At 48.2% G+C, this 21,054-nt stretch overlaps 1 protein-coding gene and 1 long non-coding RNA gene across 2 annotated transcripts; both read left to right on the top strand.

Moving 5' to 3' along the window:
- The first annotated feature begins 9,450 nt into the window (after positions 1-9,450).
- On the top strand, positions 9,451-10,440 carry LOC117243703. The gene is made up of 2 exons (XR_004495513.1): positions 9,451-9,923; positions 10,098-10,440. It is a non-coding gene; the product is annotated as an uncharacterized LOC117243703 (long non-coding RNA).
- A 3,118-nt stretch (positions 10,441-13,558) lies between these two features.
- SPINK4 (serine peptidase inhibitor Kazal type 4) lies at positions 13,559-16,005 on the top strand. Its single transcript, XM_015652148.2, has 4 exons — positions 13,559-13,674; positions 14,669-14,703; positions 15,011-15,123; positions 15,834-16,005. Exons 1-4 carry the CDS (start codon positions 13,608-13,610, stop codon positions 15,886-15,888), a joined length of 270 nt encoding a protein of 89 aa, XP_015507634.1. The 5' UTR covers positions 13,559-13,607; the 3' UTR covers positions 15,889-16,005.
- The last annotated feature ends 5,049 nt before the right edge of the window (positions 16,006-21,054 follow it).

Below are 21,054 nucleotides of genomic sequence, written 5' to 3'. Positions count from 1 at the left end.
TCCCCGAGCCCCGGGGCGCACAGCCCCGCCGCTCTGGGCCGCCCCTGGGAGCGCACTCCGCCTCGGTGGCAGCGTGCGGGAGCGCTCGCTGTAGCAGCCCCCAGAAGCGCTCGCCTGCAGCAGAGGGTGTAAGCGGCAGCAGCGAGCTGCTGCGGGGCGGCGAGAGCTACGTTTGTAGTCATGCCCCTTGGAGGGCTGCACGTTGTCTGCGCTTGGAGTACCTCTGCACAAACTGCAGTTTTCTGTCAGCTCGGTGGAGCTTGTTCTGGTTCGTTTCCTGCGAAGGACTAGTTTTTTGTTAAATGTATCACAGCATCCTAGGAGCGCCAGTGGAAGGGCCTTCTGGAGGTCTCCAGTCAAACGTCCTGCTTGGAGCATGACTATTGCCGGCAACAAGTGAAGTCAGTGGTTTTGTCCCAGTGAGTCTTGAAAGCTGCCCAGCATGACAATGTACACCTCTCTGGTGCCCTGTCCCAGAGCTGATCCACTTTTCTGAGGAAAGATTTTCCTCATGTCCATCATCAAGCCAGTAGTAGTGCCTGTGCAAGCAGGTCTGGGCACCATCCAACTTCCCTCAAAGTTACACGTGTTTCTTATAACTAGTGAGTCTTTTAGCCTGGAAAGAAACTGCCTTGGTTTTACAGGAAGAATCTATCCTGACTTGGCCGGCAGAGATGATGGGGGAGGTTTTATAGCATTGCCCTACTGCATGAGCAGCAACAGTCAGGAAGGCAGTCCTAATCTTGTTGCTCCCGTGGGCGCTGCAGGCATTTCGCTCACAGCTGACAGGAAAGTAATCAGTGGGACATCGGTGACTCACAGGGTGATACTGACAGCTGACCAGGCAAAATCCTGCTCGTTGTCTGGCAGACTTACATGTATCTGGGCTTCAGAGTGCTTCAGGTACACCGTGCGACGCTCAAGTGGTTTTCAAGTGCAATAAATAACTCCTGTTAGTAGCCCTTAAAGCTGCTGTTGATTTGCTCTCATGAAAGTGAAGTGCAAGGAGAAAGTGAATCTCATTCTTCTCATTGGTTAAAAATACTTTGTAAAACACACACACACACACACACACACACACACACACACACACGTGTGCTTCCATGCTGCTCCTACTGTCCTCAGCCCTTATGGATATGCTGATTTCAGCAGCCTCTGGTGCTGCCTGGTGGGCTGCCAAAGTGACAAGAATGAGCTATTCTGCTGCCAAAGGGCATGACCAGAGACATCTGCTTCCTCTTTTCTGTTCACTTAGATGTTTCTTTCTGACACATTCTGCAAGTCAGTCCAATAATCATCTTGTACTTTGTTTAAACTTGATGTTGTGAACAACATGACAGCGATGCCGGTGCCCATGACACTATAATGACACCATCACTGATGGCACTGATATTCTCAGTCGACATTCAAAGAACCGTCAGCTCAATAATTGCCTTCTTCAATGAGTAAACTTAGCTTTCAAAACCTTCAGGCTCTCCAGATTTGATCTTTTATGGATCAATTGGTAGAAGGCATCCCACAATGTGAGCCAGCAGAAAGTCCATTCTTCAGAACAAGCAGGTCAGTCCAGAGTTTCCACTTGTGCTATGAAACTTGTCTTTCCCTTCTTTCAGTTTCGAACTGTGCACCTGTAAGGAAAGTGGTGCATTGTGAACCAGACCTCATCTGTGACTCAAGGAAGAGTCAATTTGATTTCCCATGACACTATTACATATGCCATCTTTCAAATTTGTCTAGCAATAGCAAAAGAAATGACAGTACAGTGTTCAGTATAAACATCAGAGAGTTAGGAAATGTCTAACATGTTTTTCCATGGGTCCACTGTAGCTCCCCATCATGAATGTCTGCCATGTTTTACATGAATCCTATAAAAAATTGCCATTTTTAACATGGGACCACTGTCTTGCTTGGTCTCAACATGTCCCTGGAAGTAGAGCAAGGCTTTGTGATTAAAGAAGGCCCTGTTGCTGGAAGGGATAATTCACACTCTGCACCACTCAAGTGTGCAATGATGTGTGAAAGGGTAAATATAGACTTATACATCCAAGCAGGTAATGCACACCTATTTTTGGCAAAGAGGTAAGGTGTCCTAATAAACCCATGATCGAGGAAAGAGAAATATAGGCCTTGCAGGAGAAGTACAAATGAGCTTGTGTTTGTGCATGGTCAGACTGCTCACACTGCATGTCAACCCTCTCCAGATTTTCACCATTGCAGTCTACACTCCAGTCCAACCAATAAGGAGTCCTTGGAGATCTCACTTTTCCAGTCACACCATAGTCCGCTCCAACCTCATCGTGTTGTGATGTTCTTTTTTGGCAAAGTTAATTTTTAGTCTTCTTCACCCTACAAAAAATAAAATTACTGCTAGAGTATAATGCTTTGCTACACATGAATACATCTGTCCATCCATCATGCCTAATGACTTGTAAGTCTGATTTTAATCAAATTTGGCAGTTGGAAGAGATTGTAAACATCTAAAATACCTGCCAAAACAAGCCATCAGGGTGCAACAGAGTGAAAGTTCACCGGTAATGTGGCAAGACATTTGCAGTTAGGCATCAAAGGATGAGGAGAAAGAAGAAAGTTATAAGCCCTGTAGTCTTAGAAGAAAGGCAAAGTTCTCAAGGAGCATGGCAGAATCCAGGAAAGGGTGTGAATATGAGTCAAATGGGAAGTTCTCAGTCAGAGAGCTCATGGAAGGCTTTCCAGGTCTGTGCAGGGGTCAGCATTTTAGCCAGAGCAATAGCATCATGTATTTCCACTGGGGAACCACTCCTCAGCTGACAAAGCAGCGTGTGTTCACCACCAGCACTGCAGGGATGTACCCACATGAAAATGCAGTGCCCCACAGCACAACATGGCCCATCTGGGTATGTGTTCCTGTGGAGCTGAAGGGGCCTGGGACAGTGGTGGGGCAGTAGCTGTTCTAGCCCTTCTGGGTCATCCCTCACAAGCCCCTTTCTGGCCAGGGAGGGCACAGAGAAGCACAGCCCCACAGCAGCTCTCCTGTCTGCTTATTCCAAGCTCCGCATGCATCTTGTCAGCTTCTCCAGGAAGAGTGGGAGTTTGGGCTTGTGACTTTGCTCTTCAGCATGGTCGTGGCAGCCCTGAGCATCTATGGGACAAGGGCACACATGTGTGAGAGACCTGGATTGTGCAGGGGTGAAGCCCACAGCCCTGGATCACTTACAAGACCAAAAACTGTGCAGTGCACATCTCCAGGGCATGAAAGTGGTGCCTGGGACAAGCACAGCCTGGGCAAAAGTGAAGCAAGAAGAGAAGATACTGTCAGGATTTGGTGCCTGGCCAGATGGAGAGGGCTTTTGCAGAGTGGTGGGTGGCAGTAGAGCCATGCACTCTGTGGTGTGTGGGGGTCCATGCCAGGGTACCCTGGGTCGCAGGTGCCCTCTGCTGACACCGTGCTCCCAGGCACTGGCAGGGAGCCCAGGCACTGTGGAGCTTCCCAGAAAATCCAGTGCAGCTCTCTCCATGGAAATGCTGCTTCCAGGGATGTCCAGCAGGACAGAAATAGGCTCCTTCTCCAGGAGTGTGGGCTCAGGGACACACACCCTCTTTGAAATCTTTGTTTCTTGGATTTACAGAACCTATTAAAGTGGTCTGTTAGCTTCCCATAAGGTATAGCTTTCCTTAGTATCAAAACTGCAGTAACACAGATTAATGATATTGGGAATTTGTTTTGGCTTATTTATTTCAGAGTGTACCTGCAGCCCAGAGAGCCAATTGTACCCTGGGCTGCCTAGAACGAATTGTGGCCAGCAGGTTGAGGGAGGTGGTTCTACTCTGCTCTAGTGAGAACTCACCTGGAGTGCTGTGTCCAGCTCTGGGGTCCCCAGAAGAAGAAAGACATGGACCTGCTTAGAGTGTAGTCCTGAGGAGGCCATGAAGAAGATCAGAGTGCTGGAGCACCTCTCTTATGAAGACAGGCTCAAAATGTTGGGGTTGTTCAGCCTGCAGAAGAGAAGTTAGGCTTCTCTTACGCTCTAGGGAGAGCTTGAAGCAGCGTTTTGATAGTTAAAGAGGGCTTTTTAAGAAAGATGGGGGTAGATTTTTATTTTTTTTTAATCAGAGCCTGTAGTATCAGAAGGGACAAAGCTTTCAAACTGAGTGTAGATTTAGACTGTACGTGAGGAAATATTTCTTTTTCCAGTGAGGGTGGTGAAACACCATAACAGGTTGCCCAGAGAAGTTTTGAATGCCCCATTTGTGGAAGTGTTTGAGGCCAGATTGCATGGGACTTAGAGCAACCTGGTCAAGTGAAAGTTCTCCCTCTTCACGCCAGGGGGTTGGACAAGATAATCTTCTATAGGTCCCTTTCAGCCCAAATTGTTCTGTGTTTTTTTCCTATTGCTCCTTTCAAGGCCTGCAGAAGCCCAGGGATATCCTCAGTGCCTGTCTCTCGCTCACTGACTCTGGGGCATGCTGTGTGGATGGGCGGGAGGCAGCACCACGCAGGCACATTCCTCTGCTCTTTCTTAGTCGTGGCAGCAGCACAGAGCAGTGTACTTGCACAGGGCAGGGCCACCAGGCAAGGGCATGGCTCCGTGCTGCCTGCAGCTCACCCTGCTGCAGGGACATGAGCCTGAGAGTCACAGTGCAGCCCCCTGACCCCGGGATCCTGCTCCACCAGGTCACTGCTTGCTCCTGTGTGTGCTGAGGAGCTCTTCTGCCAAGGCGCTGGTTTAGGAGGAGGATTGGGAAGGGCTGACTTCATCTGGACAGACAGCTGGCAGCAAAGGAACAACCAAAGAGAGGCAGAAAGCTCTGGAGATCCAATCGCAATATCCAGCTGCTTTTTGCTGAGAGCCCAGAGGAGCCAAATCAGGAGCAGCACTGTCTCCATGGGAAGAACTTTCATGAGAGACCAGGCCACAAGCTTTGTCTACAATTTGCAATGATTGTTATTCGAAGTAAAGACTTGAAGACTTGAGCAAAGAAACTTGAATCATCTTACAAACCTAGAAGTCCTTTCGCATAGTTCTGCTGCCAGCATTAAACTGTTTCTGTGGGGTGGTTTTGCACAGCCCAGCAATTTGGGAGGGGTCCCAAGCAGCCCTGATACAGTGAGTGTTGACACAGACCAGCTGCTAATCCTAACCTCTTCGTCTCCTGAATGATGCTGGCTGGTCCTGTTATGGACTGAGGGTCTCCCATAGTTGTGACAGGAAAGATGCATGAGTTTGTACCTCCTCACCCTGCCCTACCAGGCTTATTCCCCCACTGATAAATGGAAATTATTCATGCTAACTAAATTTTAACCATTTGGAAAGTTCTTATTAGAAGCAATCAAGAGAATTAGTGTTACAAAGCAGAGGTACCCCTTTACAGATGTTACATGTTAAAATTAAGATAAAGGATGTAATTTTGAGATAAGTAATGTCCCAAGACAAAATCGATGGATAAAGTTGGAACGACTTTAAGCATAAGGCCTGAAAATTATAAAATATAAGACTAATTAGTGAAACATAACGCTTACTTACGTAACACAACGCTTAGTACACACGCACAGACCTGTGAGGCCATCCAGAGGACAGTGAGGATGAGTGTAAGGCTTCATCCAAAAGACCACCAAAAGAAGACTAACAACAAGTGAGGCATGTACCATGAAGAATAGTGAGGTAAAATTAAAGAATTGGAAATAGGAGGAGACTTATGAGAAACATTAATGAATATTTATAAGCATATAGTATATAAGTTCAGTTTGAATTGTTTTGTTTTATACATGAGGCAGAGTGAGAAGCCCTCCCTGTACCCCAGTCGGCTTTGCTTATGCTTTAATCATACTTAATTACTGGCAAGCTATGTTCATACATATATATGTGTGTGTGTATGTACATAGATATATATCTGCGTGTGTGTATATGTATATGTGTATATATATATATATATATATATATATGAATATATTCACTAAATTGTACTCTTTTACTAAATTGTATTCCTTTTACACCAAATTGCTATTCAATCTGCTAAATTGTTTTCTTTTACTAAATTGTATTCTTGTATTCAATTCACTAAATTGTATGCCTTTTTCTTCTTATTAAATTCCTGTTAATTTAATAGACCTAGCTGACTAATTTTAATTTCATTTATAACACCCCTTTCCTCTCAGTTGTATCCAGCCCCGTGAGGTATGCATCTTTTTAACCACATGGTGCTAAGCTGTGCCCCATGTCTCAGGCCCCATTTTGTGTGCTTGCCTCAGAAGTGAAGAGACGATAATCTTCTGCAAGAGGCGTAGAGTCAGGTCTGCCAGAGCAAAAGGAGGTGCCTGCAAAATTTTGGTTGTGCGTGGGTTGAGGAGAACAAGGGAAAAAATTAGCTTCCCCTGCAGAAAAGCTCATCACCAGGCAAGAAGACATGTTCTATACATGCAGCTACATTCATCTAAGTGAAGGAAAGTGAAGAAGTGAAGATCTTCCACCATTTCTTAGCTACAGTCTTTGACAGCTTTTATCCAAAAGTTTTCTTTATCTGCTTTGGGGTTTTTGGTGTCATACACACCTTTTTTTTTTTTTTTTAGAACAAAGTTAAATGGGCCTTGCCAAAATCTGTCTCCAAAGCCAGCTCGCATTTGGCTACTGCTGCACATTCCCAGTTCCTTGCTCATCTTCTGTTGCTTTGGGTGGTTCCTGCTGTAGTGCCTAACACGCAGCCTGATTATTTGTCACAAAAATTTAATATACAAATCACACAAATCCATTCATTATAAAGCTGCTCGGCCTTTTTGGCTACCAGCAGTGCATTTCTTCTCTATTCAATGCTTTGCCTCCCTGGACAGACAGCAGCAAGAATACCATCTGTCCCGAGGTGCCAGGACTTGGCTGGGCCCTTGGACAGTGCATTTTCTGGAGGAGAACCTGAGATGGCAGTTATGCTCAAAGGTAGGGCTTTTGCCACTGTTGAGCTGGTTTTACCTCACTGTTCCCAAAGGAAAACATTTGCATTAGCATCTGGCTACTTAAGAGTAAGCTGCTTTCAGGACTTCTAGTTTTGCTCTGATCTGCCGGTACACATCTAGATAATCGCAGTGCTGGAATAAAAACCAGAGCTTCCATTAGTTAACAGAGGATATCGCTGTCTCAATGCAAATGAGATATCTCAGAGACTACCAAGTTCTCTCTATGACTTTTAAAGAGAAATGAGAGCAAATGCTGCAGGAATGTGTTCCAAGTAACAGGATGGATTTCACTGAGGGTGATGGTGCACTTCTGTTCAGTGCTATTTGTTGTGGCTCCCTCCTGGTGTTAATTCATACATACCCAAGTAGTTAATAGGTCATTTGGGAAAAATTACACCTGCACAGTAGGTGGGCTCTGAAGTCAGAAGTAGCAGGCAACATCAAGGACACATGTTTCTGCTCTTAGTGTTGATGCGTAAACCTGCATCTTCCTTCTCTGGCAACTTAACTAATGGGGAAATGCTGAGCAGTTTGTGTGCCTGCACATTCACTGGATAAACAGAACACTAGAGAGCGTTTTATTCCCTGTTTTTTCTTCAGAAGGATGCTGCAGATGTGTAGGAGAAAGTGGAGACATAGCAGTGTTAACTAGTGGCAGTGTGGAAAGGTGGCCAGGCATGAGTGGGTGACCCTGCTGTCAAAGATCTGTGCAAATGCAGCATCATAGAACAGCATCCCCTCAAAATGCAAGGAGGAAAATAAAGACTTCCCCAGTTCTCTTGCACTGTGACCCTTATCACATCAGTTCCCTCTAGGGTATCTTCAGGGACTCTAGCACCAGGCAGACTGGGAAGACCAGGCCTCTCCTGCAAAAGTCAAGGGACCTCCTCCATAAAAACTCACCAGGAGCAGCTGTCACTTTGAAGGAAGGAGCTGGCATATATGCTACCTGTTTTTCTCCAGGGTGGTGCTAAATGCAGGGTGATGACAGCATTCATTCCCACACAAAATGGAATTAGCAACACTGTTCTCAGAAGGTATAAAAAACCGGGGCCCAGTACAGATTTATTCATTCAGAAACAAACTCAGAGGAAAAAGAGACTGAGATATCTAATTTTTTTTCGTAAATTACAGTGGGTGTGAGTTCCCAGATAAACAAGACTGAACATCAGCATGCTGGAGACAGCATACCTACTGCTGCTGCCAGCACCCAGGTTATCTGTGTCAGCTCAGAGCAGGAGGGGACAGTACTGCAGCAGCAAGGGAGCTCTGCCTACCCAGCCCAGTCACACAGCCTCATCCCATCCCTGACACCAGCACTGGGGCTTGGCCAGCCTTGTGCCAAGCTTTTACTGGGCAAAAAGTAAATCTGTGGTTTTCTGCTGTTTTATCTGCTGCACTTGGGATTTAGTCACCCAGCCCTCAAGTGCGAGCATGTGGAAAAATGCAGGTCAAGGCCATCCTTAACCTGCCAAGGAGCTGCAGAGCATTTGCAGACTGCAGATGCATTTAGAGCATGTCTTTAGAGCAGAACAGAGGCCTGAACAGGCAGTGGTCAGCACAAGGGAGATGAGAAGTGGGTGCCCTTAGATCAGGGCAAGTTGCAGCAACTTCTGCTCCACTACAGGTGTGAGCTGCATCAGGGGAAGGAAGTGTGCAATGGTTACTGTACAGCCTCGCTTGGCAGGAAGCTCTAGTCTGTTCCAGACTGATGCCACCTTGACTCAGACTGCATCTCATGAGAGTGCCAGCAGGCAGGATTTGTCTGTGTACTCACAATCTTGTGTTCTCTCAGCTAACAGTGTCACAGGGTAATTATTCTACCATGAAAGAAATAACAAACACTACTCACTGCCTGACATATTGCATTATTTACTCACAGTAATAAAAATATGTGGCCAAAGGTGTGGTCTGAGTCCAGAAAGTCTGGCAAAATTGCTGGGAAGTAGTGATGGCTGGTCTTTGTCCGAATTACAGAGTGAGATTTCAGGTGTTGAGTTTTGGATCCACGGTATATCTAAAGGCAAACCTCTGGTTTTGCCTCTGGTGTTAGCTTTGGTTTTGGTTTTGGTTTTTTGGGTTTTTGTTTGGTTTTTTTTATACAAAGGAGAACAAATTGCTCCTTCTCTCTCTTGTGTAGAGACCCCAGAGTGGTCAGAGGAACACAACAGAGACTGTTGTCTACAGAACAGCATCTCGATGCAGAGAGTGAGCTAAAGATGAAAATGAGCATGGCAGTTGCCCTTCTCTTTTTGCCTTGCCCCAGTGTGCGAAGGGAGGGTAGATGGTGGGCTCTGGTTTGGGCTGCATAAGCAGGGCAGTGCTTTGCTCTCAGGGTGCTGCAGTACTTGTGGGACCCCAGTGTCTGCTGATATGCCAAAACCCTGGGAGGAGCAGCAGAACAGGAGTTAAAATATCAGTATGGGTGCAGAATGCGAGAAGGCCGAAAACAGCCATGAAATCCAGGAAAGGCGACAGATAACAGCAAGGAAACGGCAGGTGCTGGGTGGAGTGGTGACGACACCAAGGCCACACCGCTGATAAGGGCACCAGGCAGACTGGGGCAAGAGCGATGTGACGCAATCCCGTCTGGCCTGCTGCCATCTGTGCCCACTCAGATGGAAAGCCTGCAAACAGAGCTACAGACCCCTAGAGCAGAGAGGTGTAACCAGGGCTTATGATGTGATGAGCAGTCCTGTGTGAGTGCATGGATGTGGGCCAGGGGGTACCACTGGTGTGGCACAGGCGCAAAGGCAGGGGCAGTGCTGCGAGGGAGCAGGCCCAAGACTGGTTTCAGAAGTAGAAGTCCACTTGTTGCCACTGTCGCCAGCAGATTTTATGTGTCTTGCTGGTGGTGACACTAGGCTTTCAGGTCCTCAGGCAAGCCCAGAGCCTTCACATATCCCCATCCTATGTCTTGAAGCCTTCTACATCACCATCTTGCTGGTGTGAGCATAGGGAGAAAATGCAGAGCCAGCTGGAGCTCCAGAGCCAATGTGAGGTAAGCACCTACCAAAAAACCTCCTGCCCCACCTGAAGAAGAATTTCCCCACCTTTTCTTTGAGGAGTACAGTAGGCAGGACTTTCATTAGGGGTTGCAAGTTTGTGCATGGCAGAAAAGCTTGAAAAGACAAAACAACTTGCAAGAGGTCATTTACGCTTTGTCATCTCTTAGCATATCATTCTAATCTGCTTTGTGAAGACAGTGGAATTTGAATACCACTGAGGAATGAGACTAAGGAAGATCAAGCCTTATATCAGCCAACAGCTTTCCTACAGCACCACTGCTTGGTGCCTCCAGCACAGAAAGGAAGCAGACATTTCCTGCCACCCTCTATCCAAGGAGAGGGATCTGGAGTACACAACAATGTGTTCCAGCAGCACTGTCCCAGCCTGTTGTTCCTGCACTGCTGCTGGCATGACCAAAGAGCCAGGCCATGCTTGGAATCAGAAGCATTGGAGGTGGCACCAGAGGCATTTGGATGGGGTTTTTTTTGTAATAAAAGCTTTGAAGAAGATGTTAAAGGCCCAAGATAGCCCTCATCTAGAACTGTGTAGTGTGTTGGTGTGTGAGCAGTTCGCAGGAGGGTTCTGTGTTGTTCATGTTGTCCAGTTTTGGCTGGGACCAGATTTGCCAGATGTGAATCTAAGGACATACATCCATGTGTGCTGGAGACTGACAGCTGCTTGTCCCATGGACCCAGCCTGCTGGTGGCAGGGTTCTTCAGGGCTCACCCAACAACCCTTGTGCACAGTGAGGCTTGGTCAGGTACATGTCCCGCTGAGATGGAGATGTCCCACCTCTCTGCTGGATTGGGTTGTTCACCTTTTGGGTAAGGTTTCTTTCCTGACTCCTGACCTGATCATCTCAAGGCTACAGTTTGTGACAATTGCTTTTTGTTCTGTCATCTGGCACCACCAAAAAGAGATTGGCTCTATCAGCTTCCCTTCCAGCAGTTTTATCCTGCTATCAGATCCCCCTTGGCCTCCCTTGTACTAGACTAAACAAGACTAACAGGACCCCATGTGCCTTGGGAACAACTGCTAATGCTGTTAAATATTTACTTTAGTTGAGGGATTTCCAAAGTGGAATAATAATGAAAGCCAAAGGTTATTGAACTGTGTAAACTCCGTGAAGAGGGAATATAAAACATGTGTGCAGCTGCCTTGGCAGAGTGGAGGAATATTTCTGTAAGGGGAACCCTGAGCTGGTTACGTGGCCACTTCCCAAAACCTGGTCATAGCCCTGCTGAGTTGCGTGAACAAACCTCCAAGGAAAGGATGCAAGCAGCCTCTGGCAGGGCCCCTACCTCTATGGTCACAAGGGATGCTCAGGCTGTCCCCTTTTGTCTCAGACAGACAGGGCCAGTGTGTATCTTCCTCTTGAGAAAAAACACCCTAAGCACAGTCATAGTCAGATCCTCACCAAGGGGAAATGTGTGTGCTTGTGCATCTGGAGCTCTCCCAGCCTGCTGGTGGTTTCTGTGGTGTGCTCACCCCTTGCACACATGATACATCCCATCTGCTGCCATGGGAAAGGTGACTTTCTGCCCCTTCTGGCCCAGACCTCATTTCAGCAAGTCTGACCCAAAGGAGTTTTGAGTCAGCATCGGTCTTACACTGACTTTATGACCAAGTGGTCCTCTCTTCCATTCTTCACCCTTCACCAACTGATTTATTTTTATTTTTTTTACCAAAGGCAAGTAGGGACAGATGTAGAAGATAAAGCTTCTAAGAAAGAGCAGATAAGAATGCTCACCTTGACACAAAGCATCCAGGCTTTCAGGCAAAGCAGCTGGGACATCCTGGGGTCATCCTGGTTGTTGAAAAGATGGTGTTTCTTGTCACTGAGGATCATCTCCAGCCTCTCTGTCCCCTCCCTGCTCTGTGTTCCACCTCTGTGTATTTAATCTGGATATTCATGCACACAGCCCCCTTCCAACACACTGAATCTTACAATAATTTTGTTCTGTCAATCTCAGCTGCAGCCAAGGTGGTGAGGTGTTAAACCTCCTATATAAGGCTCCTCTAGCACAGGCAGTGACTGCACCTGCAGATCCGTGCCCCCAGGCAGCTGAATTTTGTACCCTCTAGACCCTCTGCACCCCCAGCCTGTCCCATCCCTCCCAGTGATTCTGTGGGCTTGCTGCAGCATGGTGACAGGTCTACTGTTGTGTTTGGGATCCTGACCAGTGAGTATCCACCTGGCTGGGTCTCATGGGATAATGCTCATAAGATAATGCCACAGTGCCACCACCCAAATCAGCCTGAATTTCCCAGTTTTTCTATGTCTAGTCTCACGACTCAGGTGGCAAACACATATGAGGAAAAGCAGCTGCAAAGCTGAAAGGATGGTTTGGGTGAGATACACTCAGAAATAGCTGGCTAGAGTAAGCAGAGAAGAGCAGCATTGCCCAACCCTGATGTGTTGGTTTTGCACAGCGTGGTTTTTGGTAGCAGGGGTCCACAGAGGTGGCTTCTGTGAGAAGCTACTGGAAACTTCCACCATATCTGTCAGAGAAAATCCCTGATGGCTCTGAGGATGGACATGCCACTGGCCAAGGCTGGGCCAACTGCAGAGGTTGGCAATGCCTCTATGATGACAAATTTAAGGAGAAAATCAAAACAAAGTGAGGTGCACAGTGTTAATTCCAGTCAGAGAAGAGGAGGAGGTGAGAACATGTGAGGAAAACATGGAGACACGAAGGTCAGTGGAGAAGGAGGGGCAGGAAGTGCTGGAGCTGAGGTTCCCCTGCAGCCCCTGGTGCAGCCCATGGTGAAGCAGCTGTGCCCTGCAGCCCCTGGGGATCAACAGGGGATGCAGAGATCCACCCACAGCCCGTGGAGGAGCTCATGCTGGAGCAGGTGGATGCCTGGAGGAGGCTGTGATCCAGTGGGAGACCCAGCAGAGAGAGGGCCCTGCTTCCAGGCTGGAACAGCCTGTCCTTGGGGCACTGCAGCCCATGGGAGGAGAGCCACATCACAGCAATCTTGGGAGGGCTGCTGCTCCTTAGATTTGGAGCCATGCTGGAGAAGTTCACAGAGAACTGTCTCCCATGGGAGGGACCCCACAGTCTCACAGGGGAAGGGTTCCTCTCCCAGAGCAGCAGAAGAAAACCTTAAGTGCTGAACTGACCAGAACCCCACACGCGGTCTTCCTGCACTGTCAGTGGGAAGGAAGGGTTGTGGGGAAAGAAAGGTGTTTTTAAGGCCTTATTTTACTTCTCATGAGACTCCTCTGTTTTTGTTAGTAATAAATTCACTTTGTACCTCTAAGCCGAGCCTCTCTTGCCCTTGGAGTGTTTTCTGCCAGTCCTTATTTCAACCAATGAAGCCTTCATTAATTTTTTCTCTCCTCTGCCCATCTGTAGCAGGGGAGGGTGAGTGAGCAATTTTGGTGGCTGCCTGGAATTTGGCCAGTGTCAAACCTCAACACCACAGTGTAAAGGGATTGTAAAGCAGCCTCTGGTGCTGCCACCTGAAGCTGACAAGTGGGAAGCTTCAGGGGAAAGCTTATCTTACGTGTGAGAGTTCCTAAGTGATCCCTTAGGGTGTACAGTCCAGCTGCTCCCAGCAGGAACAGAGCACTGCTTTTCCCAGTGTTCTTGAGATAAGGCTGTGCCCTCCCCTATAAAGGCAGCCACGAGCAGAGCAAGGTGCATGAGCAGGTCTGCCTGAACCGACCATGACCGGGAGAGAGCTGCTGCTGCTGCTGCTGGTGGCAGCAATGGTGACTCTTGTTGCTGCCGAAGGTAAATCTGCTCTGCTCCTGGAGGCTGGTTCATCAGTGGTGGGTTGGGAATGACAGATGGATAATGGGATGGAAGGAAATGCATGATAGGGCAGAAAGACCCAGAAATTCTGGTTTGAAGAGGAGGTGAGGTTAGGGCAAACAAAGAATGGCAGCATGGTGAGGAAGGACGACTGGAGCAAACACACCGTGCCTTCTTTATTAGCAGTTTGTGGCAAGGGTTATAGGCTGGTTCATCAAATATATTGCACTTGGGACTGGTCTGGAAGAGGGGAGAGTCCACAATGTGAACAGGAACCAGGCCCTGGGAGGACAGCACGTACACTGCGGTGGCAGCTGCTGCAGTTCCTGCCTCCATGAAAACTGGCAAGTCTTTGCAAGAACAGTATGTGCTCAGCATATTTACATGGAAACACCTGTTTGTAGGTGCTGGGGAGGCAGGTAGGGTGGTCCTGCAGCTGCCTGTCTGTGGGCCATTTGTGCACTGCACAGGTGGGCTGTGAACTGTTGCAACTGTTGTTGCCTGAGAAAAAGGAACCCACCAAATGCTGCTCTCCCTGGAGATGGCAGCTGTCCAGCTGTGCAATAGCACCAAGCCTCATCCCTCTGAGGATACCCCATGCCACATGCTGCATTACATGGTTTCCCATTTCCTGAGATGTGTTGGATGCTCCCTGGAGCTTCTGACCCAGAAACTGGGAGAGAGGGCTGTTGGGAGATGGTTTAGGGGGTGGGAACAGCCACTCACAGCTTTGTCCCAGCCAGCTCAGCCGTGGATGGAAGCTTTGTACTGTGCTGCTGGCAGGGAGGGGTGGGAGTAACATGCAGCAGCAAACTGATTGCCCCTCATGAAACCCACAGAGCTGACTCAGTCCTGGATGGGCTCTGCAAAACACTGCCTTCCCTTTGGTTTGGACGTGATCCTCTGTCAATATCTCCTGCTTTTGCCATCAGGCACAGGTGTGCCAAGCTCATGGGTCTCTGCTTTGTTTCAGGGGCAGATCTGAATGAAGGGAGTGGCCTGAGAAGGGTAAGGGGCTTCTGGTTTTCTTTGTTCATGGCTTGAGATGGGTAGGCCTGGTGTGCCTGAGGGAAAGATTTCCCAGCAATCACCCCCAGCCTCATGGCAACTGCTGTTCCAGCACCAAACCCACACCAAAGCCCAGGCCACAAGTACCACTGAGGGATTCAGTGGCCCCTGCTCCTCTGTGGGCATGCGCTGCTCCAAGACAGAGGGAACCAGGTTGTCAGTGGCACCTGCTCCCACCTGAGTGTTCTGGGGGGAAGAAATGGGTGCTGCTGGCACTGAAATGTGTGCTGTGGTTTCTCCTTTCCAGCCGGTGTGTGAAAGCCTGGTTGACCTGCATGCCTGCCCCCTCCTGTACTTGCCCATCTGTGGAACTGACGGGAATACCTATGCCAATGAATGCCAGCTCTGTGTGGAAAAAATGTAAGCTCATGCCCTTGGCAGGGACCTCCTGGGTCTAATTTTGGCTCTCTGAAACCGGGTGCTTGTGAAGTACAGTGATTCGGGCTCCCCAGAACTTGGGGAAAGCCATGGCAGGCTGCACTTGCATGGCAAATAGCACAAGCCAAGTGCTGGGCTGCAGGAGGGAAGGTATGACCAGCTTGCCAAGCAAAGCTGCGAGGAAGTGCAGAGCTGTACCCAGCCAGTCTGAGGAAGGGGGTGCCTGGGGGTATCCAGCAGCAGCCTGCAGTTGTGGATGGGATGAAGCTTCAGTCGTCTTGGTGCAGGCAATACAACATGGAGTAACAGCTACAAACAGCAGCCCCAAGAGGTGGAAATGTGACAGACACCAGGTCAAATTGGTGGTGCATCACGGAGGTGTGAGGGTGATCTCCATTCTTGGGGGTGGTGGCTGGAGCTCAGAGCCATGGCCACCATAACCTCATGCTAGGGACAGCCCTGCTGTGAGCAGGTTGGGCTGCAGACACACCACCAGTGCCACAGGCCCTGGGAGGCCACATCCATGAGCCAGGATGTTGCAGTCACCTCAGCTCTTTAGACAGGAAAATGAGCAGGTCAGTTTTGTAATAGTCAGCTCCATTCCCCTTGATGGAGTGCAGCCAAAGTATGACTCACAGAATGGGTTGGTTTTTTTTTCATCTCTTAACTCTTTTTTTCCTATATTACTCTAGGAAAACCAGGCAAGACATCCGAATTTTGAAAGATGGGGAGTGTCAAGATACCTGAGCTTTCTGAAAGCTTTCCTGAGCCTAAAAACAGGTGATTAATTGATCCTGTGTGCTCTGTGCCGATTGCACACTTAAGCTAGCTATGGTGAATAATAAAATGACATGCACAATCTTATTTCAACAGCACTTTTTTAATGCATGGCTGGAGGAAAACAGCGTAAGCCAGTTCCCACCAAGGGTTACTAAAAGTGCACAGTAAAAACAGTAATTTGAAATCCACATAACAAACCGCGGTGCTCTGCATAAAGCATTATTGCAACCACATTCCTGCAAGAAAAGCCATGGGGAAGTAGCAAGAAACACACCAGTCCTGATGTAGAAGGTGCTGAACAAGCACAATTTTTTATTTGTAGGCCATTTAGTGAAGGGAAAATAAAGTTTCTCTGGCATGGGAGAAGATGACTCCCTGACTCCCTAGTAAACTGTTTCCAGAGCTTATGTAAATTGAAAATAGTAACATCTGCACTTCTCATATTAGATGTTATTCTGCTTTTTATCTAAGGCCCTTTCATAGACCAATCAGCTCAGATAACATATGGGAGCATGAGCAGAGATGGTGAACACCAGGAATCCCAGATATCTGTATCAGCACTTGAGAAAAACCCCTAACTGAAGAATTTTCACATCTACGTTGCTCCTGGTGTCAGGGCCATCTTTGAGATTGTGACAGGGCTCATTTCTGCCAAGGTAATAGTGTCAGTGTGCATCAACAGTCTTTGGGGTTTCCTTTGCTCCTTCCTCTCCCACTTCTAACACATGGACACAACTCACCTTTCACAAAATACCTACAACAAGGCCATACAACTTGGGCAGGCAAAGGGCCCCCTTTCCTTACAGAGATCACACGGCTAATGCAAGACTTGCCTCCTTAACTCATTTTAGTCCTGTACCAGATCTCGTTTTTGTACAGAATTACCAGCTGAGATTTCTGATCATCTTTGAAGAGTGCTTCAGGGTGAATTGAAAGCTTCCAAGGACAGATCTGTGCTCACCCACATGAGATCATGTTGCTCTGACTTGCTGCCATACTAGTATCCCATGCAGCTCTCATTTGCAGGCATCTGAGTAGGAGTCCAAGGTCCACCATGTGGTCAAGTGAGCTCCCCAAAGTCAGTGACCATCCTCGGAGTCTGGGAGATGTGCCAATATCTACCATGACTATCGTGCTTGGTCAGCTGGAATTCACCCTCTCACCCAGTTCTGCACCTTGCCGAAGCCACCAAGTGGGGAACCCATAGCACCACAATGCACAACAAAGCCTTTGCTGACAGATTTAATGCTGCAGCTGGAAATAGTATTGAGGAGCATAAAACAGATGTGCTCAGTCAGATGGGTTGTATCCACTGCTTTCTGTCCCAGAGGTACCTGCTGTCATCAAAAACTTTATTGTCCTTAGAAAGTTCTCTCCCAGGCTGAAAAGTCCTAGCCTGACTAGTTGCTCAGGGATATCCAGAGCTTTGATTTTCTCTGTTTTCCTTTCCTGGACCCTTTCCACTTCTGCAGAGAAGGGGACACCTCTCCAGCACTGCTGCTATTACCTCTGCATTTGTCCTAAGGCTCTGCAAGCCTGTTTGTCCCCTTCCAGTCTCTAAATAGCATGGAGAAGATGGTCTGGCTGTGTGCTACTCTCTGTGTTGCCACGTCTTCTCTGCAGACCTTATTGTCTCCCCTGCACCATAGGGAAAGGCTTTGGTAGGGCTATGAACCCCAAAACACATCCATGTGAACAACACAAATGTATTGCTCACTCCTGTCCTGAGGTTTTCTGCTCCTGCTGCTGCCAGCTCAGCCACAGGCAGGATTTATTTGGGCAGCTCTATCCCAGTTTTCTGCCAGGGCTGAGGGGAAGGTTATGCCCAGCTTAGCATAACTGGGGATCATTCTCCCCTGGGGTGGGCAAGTGTCACCAGCATCTCAGCCCCACACCATGGCCAGCTGCACCGGCAGAGTGGCTGCAGCCCAAGAGTGTGTGTGCTGTGTATGCCCCGAGAGCCACGACTATTTATGTGCAGAGGCTAGGAAAAAACAACACAGACCATCCAGGAGCTCTTCTGAAGAAGGAAACCACATGCCTCCAGCACAAAGTGGAGTGTTTATTCAGAAACTGTGGAACTAAAGCACAGAGTAATAGGCCAGACCTGCAAGGTCAGAGCATGGGCAGCCACAGGACAGGATCAGTGTTGACTCTACACACAGCAGATTCAGAGATACTCATCCTCCTCTGGGATTTGCGGATTTGGCTGTTTATTTCACATGGCTCAAAAGCAAGTGGCAGACCAATGGAAGGGTGAAGGCAGTGATTGAGCACTACCACAGACCTCAGGTCCTGTGCAAGACCAGCCTGGTGCAGACAGCCTGACTTTGAAGCCAAGCCGATCTGTGTCTGGCAAGGTCAGGTGAGACTCAGGAACCAGCTGGTGGACAGCAAGATGCCTGCAATGCCCTGGTCTGTGCCAGAGAGTATGCATCTGAACTCACACTTTTGAGTATACTTTTCCTGTTCAATTTATCTGTGTGTTTCTCATCTTTGCATGCTTCAGTCAAGGCAGGAAAATAAAGGTACTATCTGCTTTCACAGACAGCACAGTTTGTCACACAGAGCAATGAGTAGTTGCACTCCCAGAGCAGTGTGTTGCAACCAGACAAGTTTCCTCAAGTCAGGGAGTGAAGGACAAGCCTACAAGTTGATTCTTTGTCATTGTCCTGTGAGACAAAACTGGGAGAAGTGCCCTGACACCCTGTTAGAGTGGCAGCAGCATGGTTTCCCACAGCTGCCCACGTTGACCAGGGCTGCATTCATATGTAGGACTGCAGGGATATGTAGGTCTCTGGATAGTGCTTTGCAGTAGCTCTGCCAGATAGAGGCAACAGATACCCTTGAGGCTTACGAAGACCTTTGACTTACACATAGATCCAAAGCCTGGTGTTGTGTCTGCAGTGAAAGCAATCCCACCAACGGCAGGATCCAGTCCTAGGAGTGTTTGTCCCTTGGACAAAACTTTTCTACGATATCTGTGTGTTGAAAGCTGTGTGGGGGCACGGTGAGATGTCCCCAAGGCTGCTGACATTCCCCTGCCGAGCAGCTCCAATGACATTTGAGGAGTCCGTGACACTGGAGATGCTCAGGTTGCTGAACACTCAGTTGACGTCTTCCAGGGCCTCACCTAGGAAACTGGATGCATTAGTGGAAATGGCCCAGGGATAGCTGAACTGAAATGTGGAGAGAAAGGGGATGGAAGCAACACTTGGAACACTGTAAAGTGTCCAGCTACAACAGTTCACGTGGTCAAGACTGGCCAGAAAATTTAACGCACTTGTACAAATTTCTCTGCAGCAAAGGGGGTGCAGCTTTGGCCACATCTCAGTCCCTCTACTTCAGAGCATAGACAACTTGAAAGTAGGCGGTGGGGCCTGCAGTTTCCACATGGCTAACCATTACCAAAGTTTTCTGTGGGATACTGAAATGGCTTCCTTGGCATTTAAAGTAATTTACATTCAAAGGACAAGTGTCTTCCAGGTATTTCCTTCCTGAGATATGCAAGTGCCAGCTCTGTAAGATTTTAAAGTCCATCTATTCCATTAAACACCTCTGAAGATTGGGGAGCATAGTGATATTTTCTTTTAGAAATGCTCCCTTCAAGGTTGAAGACAGAAGAAATGGAGAAATATTCACAGTACTGACTCTGCAGTGTCTTATGGGATTGTTTTGCTGAGTCAAGAGTCACTTATCAGCTGTCACCAGGCTTTGGGGTGACTGAGTAGATGGTCGGTGTGAGAAGCTGAGTGAGCCACAGCCTGAGCACATGCCCAGTTCCCATGGAGCACTGAAACACGCAGGGATTTCCACCCTTTCTTTTGTGCTTCATGCCACCTGCAAGCAGCCCAGAATATAGAATCATGGCATCATTTAAGTTGAGAAAGACCCTTAAGACCATGAAATCCAACTATTAACTGCCATGTCCCACAGCAAACCATGTCCCTAAGCACTATGTCTACACATCTTTAAAACACCTCCAGGTACGATGACTCCACCACTGCCCTAAGCAGCCTGACATCCAACCTAAACCTACCCCAGAGCAATTTGAGGTCCTTTCCTCGTGTCCTATTTTTTGTTACTTGGGAGAAGAGATGGACCCCTACCAGCCTACAATCTACCATCAGGAAGCTGTAGAGAGCATTAAGATGTCCCCTCAGGTTCCTTTTCTTCAAGCTCAACTCCCCCAGCTCCCTCAGTTGCTCCTCAAAGGACTTGTTTTTTAAACTCTTGGCCAGCTTCTTTGCTATTCTTTGAGGATGCTCCAAGAACTTCAGTTTCTCCACCTGGGATGGGGCAACCCTGGGTGTGTGTATAGATTGGGAAAAGAAGCTAGAGAGCAGCTCCATGGAAAAGGACCTGGTCAGTGGGAAGCTGAACACGAGTCAGCAGTGCCCTGGCAGCCAGGAGTGCCACCTGTGTCCTGGGGTGCATCAGGCACAGCATCACAGCCGGGCAAGGGAGGGGATTGTCCTGCTCTGCTCTGAGCTGGGGCAGCCTCACCTCGAGTGCTGGGACAGTGTTGGGTATAAGAAAGACATTGAGCTCTTAGAAAGTGTTCAGAGGAGGCTAACAAAGAAGGTGAAGGGCTTTGAAGTGAAGCTGTATGAGAAGCAGCTGGGGTCACTTGGTCTGTTCGGACTGGAGGAGACTGAGGGGAGACCTCACTGCAGTTACAACTTCCTTGTGAGGGGAAGAGGAGGGGCACACACTGATCTCTTCTCTGCGGTGACAGTGACAGGACCTGAGGGGATGATCTAAAGCTGAATCAGGGGAGGTTTGGGCTGGATATCAGGAAAATACCTGACCATATTCCATAATCTATCATAAAACAAATTGAAAACCGTGAAGAGGTTCTTCACCCAGAAGGTGATTGGGCACTGAAACAGGCTCCCCAGGGAAGTGGCCACTGTACCAAGTGTGTCAGAGTTCAAGAAGCATTTGGACAATGCTCTCAGGCACATGGTGTGATTTTGTGGTGTTCTGTGCAGGATCAAGAGCTGTACTCAGTCACCCTGCTGCATCCTTTGCAGTTTAGCATATTATGTGGTTCTGTGATGATGAGTTTTTTGTAAAGAGGGACACAAAACCAAAAACAATGCTCAAGGTCTGATATGTTTGCCCCTCCAA

Source organism: Parus major, chromosome Z, assembly GCF_001522545.3.
Source record: "Parus major isolate Abel chromosome Z, Parus_major1.1, whole genome shotgun sequence".
In the NCBI taxonomy this organism is placed as follows: domain Eukaryota; kingdom Metazoa; phylum Chordata; class Aves; order Passeriformes; family Paridae; genus Parus; species Parus major.
Note: the sequence above shows the minus strand (reverse complement) of the source record. Positions and strands in the feature narration are given on the sequence as shown.